We start from the raw sequence: 13,081 nt of genomic DNA, 5'->3' as shown, positions 1-13,081 counted from the left end.
CATCGCATTCAGGCTCTTCCTCTCACTAAGTGTGTGTGCTGGGGGTGGGGGGCGTGTGTGTGTGTGCGCGCGCGTGTGTGTGTGAACGGGGAGGGTGATGCGTCTATACTCCCTACGAGGAAAACTAAAATATAATGGTAATGGTATGTACATAACCGTGTTCTAATGGACTAATGCATGCACCCCTTTGGGCGATCAATCGCACATGTTTAAACAACGCATATCAGATGTTGAACGTCGACACGTGCTCGTCCATGAGTGCGCGTTCGCGCATGCGTGCGTGCGTGTGATCCAGGATGCATATTTGTCACAAATCTTTTTAAACAGGGGCCAGCATCGACGTAATAAAGGCAAATACCAGTGGATGCTGTTAATATTTTTCACTTCCTGTGCCAAACAACGCGGGCACACAAGTCTCGTAAAAAAACTGTGAGAAATGGCGAGCCCATCCACTCGCGTCACTGGGAAGCAGAATGTTCAGACTGCACGCGATGAAACGTCTGCCGTTTCGCACCTTGTATGAAAATATTCAGGAAGTCTCATAGTCACGAACGAACGTGTATGGCTGGTTCTAAAATTTCGTTTGAGAATCTACTAAGTTGGAATTTCATCGGGGGGAATGTGATGTACGAACATACACCCTTACTTCCTCCACCACCACACTCACCACACGCCCTAACCCTACCACCACCACACTCATCACACGCCCTAACCATACCACCACCACACTCACCACACGCCCTAACCCTACCACCACCACACTCACCACACGCCCTAACCCTACCACCACCACACTCACCACACACCCTAACTCCCTCCACTACCACACTCACCACACACCCTAACTGCCCACACCACTACATTCACCACACATCCCAACCCCACCACCACCAGTACATTCACAACACATTCGTCAGCGTAGCCGCGGTTGAGTCGAGCGAGAATCTCTCACGTCAAGGTGACATCACGGCATGTTAGCGCTGCGTCATCGTAAACAGATTGCTCTCCATCTCATCGCTGCATCTCGCGCGGAAAGCCGGCGAAAACACGCCGCTATAGCGTTTCGTATCGCATTACAGCGGGAATAGAACGCGTAGCAATGCGAAGTTTGCCGTTATTTTCGGTTGTCGAAACACTATAGATAACGACCTGTCACGTAACGTGCGTTTATGCATGTACGTCGTCATGGACGCGGATGCTACCACCTCCCTTTGTGATTTTTAATTCAACGTGGTTTCTTCGACGGCTGGTCGATTGTGAACCTATATGATTACGCGCGTTAACTAACCTAACCTTGTAACGCAACTAACCTAATAAGCTTGTTTCGCCAGCGGCTTTTATTACGAAAATAATTTGTTTACAAAAAGCGGGTCAAAAATGAAATAGAGCGCGAGAAAAAATGCGTACGATTTTTTATTACGTTCACGCGGTAGCTCGCGATTGCCCCGTTTTTACGCGTGAAAAAGTACTTGTTTTGCACGTTCAGTCTTACGATGCCCCAAGGATGCAGGACGAACATGTCGTATGGTATCTTAATGATATCACCGTGGCCGATCGTTGAAAGATGAGTGAAAGCAATAAAACATCAGCTATATAGGCACAATAGCGACGTCGTCATGAAAACACGGGGTTTCTTCACCGCTGTCGACAGATAACCCGAGTAATCTTGCCACGTTTACGCACGGCTAATGCTCATGCGCAGCGCTGCAATTCGGTACGTGCTCCTAGCATGAAGACTAGCCGACCGCAGAAAGAGAGAGAGAGAGAGAGAGAGAGAGAGAGAGAGAGAGAGTCCGTGACATTGTTAGTAGAGGCATGTATTATCATAACACTGCCACGCGGGATTCGAACGCGGGATTCGAAACGTGACGATGAAAATCGGTGTTTTGCATACTTTTTCAATGAAGGATTTTTGTTATACATCCACACTACAGAAAACACATAACATACACATAAACGAACAGATATTGACATGTCTGTAGTAACGAATAGTATTGCGGTGAATTGTGGTGACCTTTGAAAAGATATACGTCGATTCTTTCAGATAATTATTAAGATAAAGTTACAAAATTCGGGAATTTTTTTGATGACCATAGCTGCAATTTGTTTTTCGCCTTCACTAATTAAGTCTATAATTATACCTCAGTGATAATTACGTGCAATGTTTAGTTTGCCTCTGTTATTCACACACGCGCGCACCCCCCCTTCATATATATATATATATCAGGTATATATATAACTATTATATATGTATTATTTCATTTAATTGATATGTTATTATTTTTGTGTTATTAGTATAGAAATGTGTATAGAGATTGATCGATATTTGCGTAGCGAATTTAGAATCTCTCGCAATCGCTATATCAACATCATGTAGAAGTCAATGAGATACAAGAAACACGTGACTTAAAACAACCGTAAATGTCTATGGTATTTATTTCGATTTCGCTAAACAGGCCGCAATGTGCGCGCGTGCGCGTGCCTGCGGCGTGCGATCGCCGCTAGGGGGCGGGCTGAACCGCGGACGCGTACGCTCAGATGGCCGGTCTGTATATACGACAAGTACTAATTTATAAGTACTAATTACAAGTACTAATTAGTAACTACGTGCAGCGTGGAAAGCGTGAAAGCGTCTCTGCTGAGCATAAGTGTGCTAAGTGGATACAGGGAAATCTAACCGAGCTGCAGCGTTAATTAACCAACAGTGCCGTGCATACTAACTACATCGTGCGACGGAATTATTATTCACAGTCAAACATGATGGCTCGTGGTGCGCAAATTGTTTGCGTGTCTGCGATAGTGTGTCGGCAGAAACGTGCGCGCGGACGTCACAAGCCATGCTGGACTGTGGAACGAGCGAAATACGTTTATACACTAGACATCGAGCAAGGTCGAAAAAAGGGAGGGAGCTAACACACAAGCACTGCTGCATTGTAGGATTAGTTCTGCACTAAAGTAATCGTAAGCGAGTAAAGAGATTTTGCCGATAGGCGTCAAACGATTCGGTTAACTGATAGAGTAAACATGAATATTAATCAACAATAGCACAACGCGCCCGCCTACATTTGAGCGAATAGATCTTTACACATATATGTATACGATAGTTAAATAACCATTCGAATAGTTTTGAATTAAAAAAAATAAATATTCACTACCAGTGACTGGCCGGCACAGCAACCTGGCAGTACGTGCGTTAGTCGCTTTCGCGGATCTGGCACGATGGGGATTTTCGCAATTTAAAACAGCGGCCGTATTTGTTTGTTGAGTGAGTGTGAACTACACCGGTCCTGTATCATGTAGCTAGCCTTATGGATAAGTAAGCGATCGCATGACCCAATAGAACACAAAAGTTTGACGCTAGCTTCTTCGTCTCGTCAATTCATCTTATAGTAAAATAGGTTATTTTACCAAATTCTTCGCATCGGACAAAAAGGGGCGGCACTGGAAACGTTTTCGACAGTACATTGCAGCGATACAGACTCGTACCGGTATGTTTCATTGAAGAGCCTCGCGATTTCATGCAACTAGCAGCCTACTCCCGCGTCCTAAATGGATTTGATATTCGCGGTCCCCTAGTGACCCAATGACGCGCGTCGATTCTACTCGGAATTCGTCCCGGAAGTGACGCGATGCGCGCCATCTGACGAGCGATAAATGGAATTATCTTTTGCCATTAATGAGACTATCGTCGTCGTCGTTAGTGTTGTCGTCTCTCCCTAGCCGTAGGTCGCTCAGATCGCTGGTGACTAGTTTCGGTGAATCTTGCTGTGAATGTGGGCCTCCGAGTTTTACTTTTAGGTGGAAATTCTCTACAGTTGTGAGCAAGCGTTAATGTCGTCCCAATGCTCTCAAACCTCACTTCCGGCCACCGAAGCAGGATATAGGATTGACCTGCAAGAAAATAATTATTTAAAAAGTGCCTGCAGTGCCTCTGACGAATTCAGCGGTTGAGACAAATGCAAAAAAATTGTATATGTACTCGGGTTGAAAAGTATTAGGACGCCGAGGTGAACTGTTCGTGAGTGAATAAGCGTCCGTTCGCATTTTTGTGAATCAAAACATGCGAATTTGCAAACAAACATTATGAATTAAATGTATGAAAACTGAATAACGAAATCAATTAAATCGATTAAATCGTAATGACTTTATTAAAAAATGTTCTTATATAATTACAATTTAAAAAAACGTATATTGCAGTGAAAAAAATCGAAGAAATAATTGAAGCTACGTATAAAAAACCATTGACAAGCAACGAACATTTCCCCCTGCAGCTGTTCATTTGTTGGATGACGATATTTGGATTCAGCTGCAGTGCATTCACAGTCTAACTTTCACAGACAAACCACTCAGGCAAAATAAAATGGAAAATAATCAGCCAATTCACTCAAATAAACATGTGAAATATACCAAATAAGATAAGATAAACAATAATATATGGGGAAAATCCTAGTACAATAATAACAGAGTTGCAAAAGGTACAGGCAAAGTCCGGCAAATCGCTCCGGGCTGTTGAATGGCAGCTACCCATCATATGAGCGACACCGTGGTTCAGCCAGAACAACATGGCCTTACGACCACGACACCAAACATTACATCATTACAATAGCTCACTCTTCACTCTTCATGCTCCACGCACTAGGGAGGGGCGGTCACTGTGTGTGGGAGCATGCGGGCGGTGTGGCCATCGACTCTAGGTTCCAACGATCGTTAAACGTCTCGCGATAGCGTCAGAGAAAACCGAGCACGAACAAAGACCGCGTGTGGACACCTTCTCAACTTACAAACATCGACCTTCGAAAGCAAAATCGAAGCTGACACGCGACGGGACATACTTCCCGTGACGCCGGGTTCGCTGTGACGTCGCAAATTTCGCGTACCGCGTGACGCGTTTGCAGTGACGTCGCAAATTTACTGCGTGACACAATTTCTATGGTTTTTACAGATGTTTGTTCGTCGCTAGGTTTCTCGGTTCGCTTCGCGCAGACGCCTCTAGGCAAACCACACTAATACGATAGACCACGAGGCCGTGGCGCAAACAGGTACCCCCATAATGCATTCTGCTAACGCCACCAAGATGTTGGCGATCTTCCGTCCGGCCGCGTTTGCCTGCCACCGAAACACGAAATCGGGTTCACCTGGAAAAGAAGTGATCGTGTGGGGGGAGCTATTGTGCACGTGAGTGGGCGGGTGGGCAAGCGCGTGCGTGGTGAGCAAATGCAGTGCGTCGACTCATGCGTGCCATATGGCGCGAGTTGGTTTTGGCGACGCCGTGGTGAATACAATACCGCGAGAGAAAACTTCAAAGTGAGACGCGAAGATGCGTGATGACTGCGTAGCGGCAACTCGAGCCGGCGTATATCGACACCGCGATTTACGAGACACCACGTACGTATAGGCCTATATTACGTCGGCGCCTGTCACTCCACGTAGAGAGACGCGCGTGCGTGCGTACATGCATTCATGCCTGCTATACGCTAGGGGCTGCCCAGTCGGCTCTCAGTACTACCCTGTCCGCGTACATCACCGGCCATGCAATCCTACCATCGCTAACAACGAAATCCTCGATCTCTTCACAATGCCTACGTGCGCTACCCCCCCCCCCACCACCTTCCCCAGAGAGAGACTTCTGGGAGATAATACCGGCCCTAAGCGTTGCCAGCGAACCTGCCTTCCCCCTGGCAACGAGCGAGCTTCGTTATTAGCAACGCTGCAAACGTGAAGACACGGTGCAAGGTGTCCCGACTGTCGCTGTCCGTATAAAAGGTGACAGAGTAAAAGACACGGCGCCGAGCTGAATCGAGCGTGGGATGACGTCATTGTATAATTAATTATTCACGAAATAATGGCGTTCCACGTCCGCGTTTGTCGATCCGCACGTGCATTTACCCTGATCGCTGAGACGTGCGAGGGCGTGTGTGCGCAGAGTTAACAAAGAGCGAACGCAGAGAAGAAGGCAACAAAGATTAAATCTGCCGTGACTGTTTAATTAGGCATGCGTGAATGGGCGTTTAATAAATAGTCGAAGCGCGATACGCCAGTTGTTTGCATGCAGACACAGGACCAATCTAAATTTGCATTCAACGATATGTTATGGAAGCACTATGCCCTGCTTCACGCGTTCGTCTCAAAACGAAATTCCCAATGAATATTTTGCAGTCACTATTCTAATGCCATGTATATGCAAATAAACTACGCGAAGCCATTGCAATGCATTTATTCATCGGGAATTCATCATCAACACTCATTGTTCCCGCATATTCTAAACTAACAAGTAATAAATTTAGCCGTGAACTCTCGCATCACAACATCTCTGTATGTATTACTGTTGCTATATGCACTAATTCATATTCTAAATCTACATGCTAGCAGAAGGGACGCGTGCTTCGAGTAAATATCGCTAAGCGGTGAGCGCTACGCCAACGTGCATGCGTAACATTATGTGTTGCAACTTTTACTCTCACTCTAACAGGTATACCGAGTGTTAAGTCGCACGAACCGGAACTGCGACAACTAACCTGACATTTGCGGAAGTAGTCGCGCTTCTGCGCTAGGTGGCCCATGTCGCTGTTTTCCGCCATTGCTCTCGCGATCTGGTTGTCAATAAGATCGAGCAGCAGACGGTAGGAGTCAGGACTCGAGAGCAGCTAGAAGGGAATTAACACACTAGATATTAGCGAACACTATACATAGTATTATTATAATTATTCTTATCTTCAATCGCCACATATGCAACGAGTATATATATATATATATATGTGCTCGTCGATATTAAAATTTGTGTACGCGCATACACGCAATAAAAGACGGGTAGTATTGCGTATTTGTACTGCGCGGTCACTCTCACGTGCCATCCGTGGATATTGAGGTTTGATCAGAAGGCTGATCTATTTAGATTGCTCTCCCAGTGTCGCGAATATCGAAGACGCCTTTTCAAAATAACTGGGAAACCAATGTTTGTTTGTGTGCCTGGACACTTCATCCCAAGTGTCCTCATCTGCTAGTTCTCGGCGTTCACGGAGTGATATCTATTGTATGATCGTATATACTACTCGTGTTTCGGTCCTCCTTTGCACGCGCTCAGCACAGCCACTATAGCACACCAACAAGCAAACAAACGCACGTGCACTCCCACACACACACGCTCACGCACGCACAAATATGCACACGAGCGTGCACGCGCACGCACGCACGCCTACAGACTAACGCACACAGAAACATATATATATGTAGACAGAGAGAGAGAAAAAGAGAGAGAGAGAGAGAGAGAGAGAGAGAGAGAGAGAGAGAGAGACGCCTAGAATATTAGCGAACACTATTACATAGTATTATTATAATTATTCTTATCTCCAAATCGCCACATATGCAAACGAAGTTTATATATATTATATATATTATAGTATATATATATATATATATATATATATGTGCTCTCGATCATATTAAAATTTGTAGACGCGCATCACGCAATCAATAAGACGGTAGTATTCGCGTATGCTTGTACTGCGCGGTCACTCACAGTGCCATCTGCGTGGATATTGAGGTTTGATAGAAGGCTGATCTATTTAGATGCTCTCCAGTGTCTGCGATAATTCGCAAGGACCGCCTTTTCAAAATAACTGTGGTAAACCAATTTGTGTTTGTGTTGCCTGGACACTTCATCCCAAAGTGTCGCTCACTCGCGGTAGGTTGGCGGCGGTCACGGGTGATATCTATTGTAATGGATCGGTATATACTACTCGTGTTTGCGGTCCTCACTTTGCACGCGCTCGAAGCATCAGCATCTATAGCAACACCAACAAGCAACAACGCACGCGCATCCACACACACGCACGCTCACCGCACGCACAAATATGACACACGAGCGTGCACGCCCGGCACGCCAGCACTGCCACACAGACTAAACGCACGCAGAAACATATATATATGTAGACAGAGAGAGAGAGCAGGCTAAGAGAAGAGAGAAAGAGCAGAGAGAGATGAGAGAGAGAGAGAGAGCCGAGAGAGAGAATGAAAACACAGCGAACCACCCATGAAAATAAATGTAGAAAAATAGAATAGGGTGTTAAAATTTTGACAGTTAAATATTTTTTAAATGTTAAAATTTTAAAACACCCCTTTAAAAATTCTATTTTCGACATTCAATTTTTCACAGTATATATTATATATGTATATATATCAATAATAGTATATATAAGTATATAATATAATATATGATATTATTATAATATTTTATATATACGTAATATATCACTTCGGCATGTGTAATCATGTGGGATGATAGCGGTGTCGGCGGCACGTATTGTAGAATGTATGTTGCCCGTTGGCGTTCAAGCAGGCGTAGACTCGCGCTTGTGCTACTTCCGCTCGCTTGCGTGGAATTTAAGTGAAGACTGACGCGGTTCTTGGACCTCCGCGGTGCGTGTAGAGTTTGAACTGCCTCGCTTTCGCCACATGCACATTCGCTTATGTACGCTTACACGCCACGACGGCATCGCAAGCCGCACGCACGGCCACGCCCCCCCCCCACACACACAGTAGCACGCACGCACACACTGCGTCCACAGCTTGCCACGACACGCGACACAGAGTTGACAACTCCGAGCCGCCACTGAGATTGAGTATAGCAGCTACGGGGCCCGATTGTAATAGCCACTTTCTACATGTATAGTGCAGGTATGAATACTATATATAATATATATATGAGAGTGATAGCACGTGCGTGAGGTGGTCGCGGAGAGGCGTACCAGATGCCTATCTGCTGGCGCTTTTTCGTGCGCATACATAGCAACAAACGAGATTGCGTAAGCTGGCCGCTAAGTATAATATAACCCGTATAGGGACGTAAACGGTGTTTGTCGGCACAAAATTTGTCGGCGAACACGACAAAATCCTACAGACGGGCTCCTCTCGGTTGTTATAAGTTGCGCAAAGATGTGGTACAGTCTAGTTTCATCAGTATGTTAAGCCAGTAAGTGTGATATATTATATTATATATATATTTATATATATATATATATATATATATTATAATATTATATATATATATATATATAATATATATATATATATAGTATTATATAGTAGTCATTTAAGTAACTGAACAATTGTGTATATCGGATATACATGATTTCTAAACCACTCATCTCTCCACGCTTTGCTTAATAGCCTAGGTGCGCTTTCGTTTGATTTTTAGCACAAAATAATGCCGCGACGCGTCCAGTTCGTGAGCCGATATCTTTGCAGTCGATGCTGAAGCCGAACGTCCGCACGGCGACGCGAGCAGCAGACACAGAGCACTTCTCGTGCGAGCGCATATGCGCGTCGGCGACGTGTTTACACGCCCAGCCTATTAAGATAATACAGATCACACCTGCGTCGAGTGATTCGCGCGGTAACTTGATGGCGGTTCTGTATAGCGGAAGCCAACGACTCCGGATTTATGAGTTATAATGGTAACCCACCCACACACGCCGCGCGCGCTCTAAATTATGGCGAGCGATTCTGAATGCGCTTCGGCGCACCAGCGCATGCGCGTACCGACGAACCTGTAAATGGCATTCGTTTGCTGCCCGCCGCCGGTAAGGAAAATCGCGCGACGAAGCTGGCCCGTGGCTGCGGTAGCGGCCTGCTCACTTAGAGTTGACAACACGCATTAAACGTAATTGGGAAGTCAGAAACTGATAACCGTGTCCGAGCTATAGGTGAAGGAAATGAAAATTGCGGCAATGATGTTATCCACTTTTTTTTTTTTCCATTAGCGGCGAGTAAAGGATTTCGCGTGTTTGGCCGGTGACGTGGGCGCAGACGCGACGCTGATACCGGTGCTTGCGGGAAAGAGAGGACAGTGGCGTCACCAAGTTGGTTGCGGGGGGTGCGGAATGCACAGCCTGTTTGGCTAGCATCTATGCCAAATACTGACATACCCCATATGACGCTCTTTTTATGACACTGTTTGTCAATAAGGAAAGATTCTTCCTATGAACAAATATTGTTGTAATGTGTTGTGCGGACATCATAAGGAGTTTAGGAGCGCTATATGAACGCAAGCACTGATTTCAGCTGTAAAGCGGAAGAAGTTGACAGTCGCCAATATTCGCCAGGAAGAAATCTTCCTATGACAAATAGTGGTCATAGGAAAGGCGTATTATGCGTAAATGTCGCTATTTGTCATTAGATCAAGCGAACACTGGCTGGAATGTACCGGGGTTGACAACCATCACGAGGGGCCGTGATTTTAATTTTTCTAGTTTGTTTATGTCACTACATTGCCATTATATTCAGTCGATATAAGGGAATATACCATTTACAATAAAATTAAGTACAAAAAAACATTACTAAGGATTCAGTTACTGGTCCTGGTAGCGGGAAGAGATCCATGGGGGTGACCCAATGAGGTTACAAGCACCGTGTGACAGCAAACCCTATAGTGACGTCGCTGAGTGGGGAAGCTATCGAAGTTGTACGGGTTGCCGCAATATACACACTCGGGCTCCACGTTTGGCATGTGTTGTAGAGGAAAGTGGTGAGGGGTAATCCGGGTAATTTGGTGCTCCGTATAGAATCGAAATATTACGGAGATGTCGAATCGGGAGTGAGAGATGAAGAGATACAGTGAAGGGGCAAGAGATATAGCGGCGATATAGAGAGGAGTGAGCGAGAGGGAGAGAGAGGAGAGAGAGAGAAAGAAGAGAGAGAGCAGAGAGAGGAGCAGAGAGACAGACAGAACAGACAGAGAGAGAGAGAGAGAGAGAGAGAGAGAGAGAGAGAGAGAGAGAGAGAGACGAGAGAGAGGGAGAGAGGAGGAGCGAAAGAGACAGACAGACAGTCAGAGAAAAAGAGAGAGAAAGAGAGAGAGAGAGAGAAAGAGAGAAGAGAGAGAGAGAGAGAAGAGAGAGAGAGAGAAAGCAGAGAGAGAGAAGAGAAAGAGAGAGAGATTGGGGGAGGTAGGAGAGAAGAGAGGGAGACCATCAAAAGAGAGCTAAATAACGGCAACATCAGCACGGCGTCGGCAGAACGTTTTCAAATTGTGCACCGCAGATGGCGCGAAAATCGCCCCCCCCGGACCGATCTGCAAAAGAAACATCAAAGCGCCGAGCGGCGCGACACAGGACAAGATAAACGATCGCACGATGGTAAACTTTGTCGCCGCGACGGCCGAGATTAAGCGGCATCTTCTCGACGTCACGTGACATGCGGAGACGCGCGGAGATCTATAACGTATGAGCGGGTAATAGCGTCCTAGACGGCGCCATAGTTACAGCGTAAACGGCTACGGGCCGCGGTCCGCGCACCCGGTACGCGAAGACCGAGCTCGTTACCATAAGAGTGACGGAGTGTCGTAACTATGGGCTGCACGACCAGCACGTAGGCAGAAAGAGGGAGAGAGAGAGGAGAAGAGGTGATAAAGAGAGAGAGAGAGAGAGAAGAGAGAGAGAGAAGAGAGAGAGAGAGGAGAGAGAGAGAGAGAGAGAGAGAGGCGGAAAAGAGAGGTCACTCGTGAGTGAGGCGAAAGATACATGTAATGATATACATGATAATATATATATATATATATATAGTATATATATATAAGTATATATATATATATATTAGGTATAGGAGAGAGAGAGAGAGAGTGAGAGAGAGAGAGAGAGAGAGAAGAGAGAGAGAGAGAGAGGAGAGCGAGAGAGAAGTCTCAGTCACGTGAAGACGGCGTCGCGGGAAGCATTCTCGTTAATATTCTCAGGGTGTACGCCGACAGCCGCCGTTACGTTCGATCAAATGGCCACTGAGCTATGAAGAATACATACCTCGCCGCCCCTTCGAGTGTCCATCCTCGTTCCGGCTAGCAGAGTATATTGGCACGCTAACACGATGCCGATTGCCGTCGCGACGCAAGTCGCTGTCATGTCAATAGCCGACCGCGACGGCCGACGACGTTGTCCCAAATAACGAGAAGGTCTGGTCCATGCGCTAGATAGTTGAACATACGAAAAGCGACGTCTTCGAGGACGTGGAGTGAACTGTGTGAACAGCTATAAGCGCTGATAATGCAAGGAATGATAGAGCCGCCGCTATCTGGGCCGTCTGCAGTACTGCGTGCTGCTGCTGCCTGTTACTTGCTGTATTAACTGAGCTGGCTACTGCTGCTGTTATGCTGTTACTGCTGCTGTTACTTCTGTTAGCTGCTGCTCACTGCTGCCTTGTTGAGCTGCTGTTACTATGCTAGCTGCTGCTACTACTGCTACTGGCTGGCTGCTGCGCTGTTTCGCTGATTACTGTTGTCTGCTGCATACTACTGCTACTGCTGCTACTGCTGCCTGTTGCTGTACTGGCTTGGCTGCTGCTACTAACTGACTGCTACTGCTGCTGCTTGTTGCTGTTACTGCTACTGCTGTACTACTGCCTACTGCTGCTGCTGCTGCTGTTGCTGTTACTGAGCTGGCCGGGTTTTTGTTGTTACTGCTGCTGTTAGCCCTGTTATTGGCTGTTACGCTGCTGTTGTGACTGCTGCTACTCCTGCTGCTGCTGGCTAGCTAGCTGCTGTTACCTAGCTGCTGTTACTGCTGTTACTGCTGTTACTGCTGTATGCTACTGCTGCTGTTACTAACTGTTTTCACGATGCGGTGGATGAAGTCGGAGTCCGCGACACACACACGAGAAACGGATCGCACGCACGCACGGCACGTACATGGAGCACGGGCAAATGCGACCGGCGCACGCACCGCAACGTACATGCACGCAGCGCACGAGAATGCAACGCACGCACATCGCGGGTGCGCGTGCCGCGCGACACCCGCTCTTTCTTCTTTCTCTCTCTCACACATACACACAGGCACACACACACACACACACACACAGCACACATACAACCACACACACACACACACACACGGGTACACACACACACACACACCCACACACACCAACACACAGCACGCTACACAGACGAGCGCGCCCGGCCACACACACAGACACACATTTAAACACACACACACACACACACACACCACACATACATACATACAGACATCACACACACAGACACACGCGTGTCAACTGGCAACACAACCAGAGCACACACACACACACAATAAATACT

The 13,081-nt window shown here is 46.6% G+C and overlaps 1 protein-coding gene across 2 annotated transcripts in view; it reads right to left on the bottom strand.

The window, feature by feature from the left end:
* Positions 1-2,406: 2,406 nt before the first annotated feature.
* The window catches only part of LOC106806457 (prohormone-1-like), a 17,628-nt gene continuing 6,953 nt past the window's right edge, over positions 2,407-13,081 (bottom strand). Inside the window, exons 2-4 of one of the 2 annotated variants that reach the window (XM_014808395.1) lie at positions 6,516-6,644; positions 5,044-5,135; positions 2,407-3,891 (exon numbers count right to left, since the gene is read on the bottom strand). In XM_014808395.1, coding sequence (XP_014663881.1) covers positions 5,061-5,135; positions 6,516-6,644 — 204 coding nt within the window. In that variant the 3' untranslated portion in view covers positions 2,407-3,891; positions 5,044-5,060. The remainder of the gene's footprint in view (positions 3,892-5,043; positions 5,136-6,515; positions 6,645-13,081) is intronic. The other variant, XM_014808396.1, reaches the window with a different exon arrangement.

Source organism: Priapulus caudatus, unplaced genomic scaffold, assembly GCF_000485595.1.
Source record: "Priapulus caudatus unplaced genomic scaffold, Priapulus_caudatus-5.0.1 Scaffold161, whole genome shotgun sequence".
Taxonomy (NCBI): Eukaryota; Metazoa; Priapulida; class Priapulimorpha; order Priapulimorphida; family Priapulidae; genus Priapulus; species Priapulus caudatus.
Note: the sequence above shows the minus strand (reverse complement) of the source record. Positions and strands in the feature narration are given on the sequence as shown.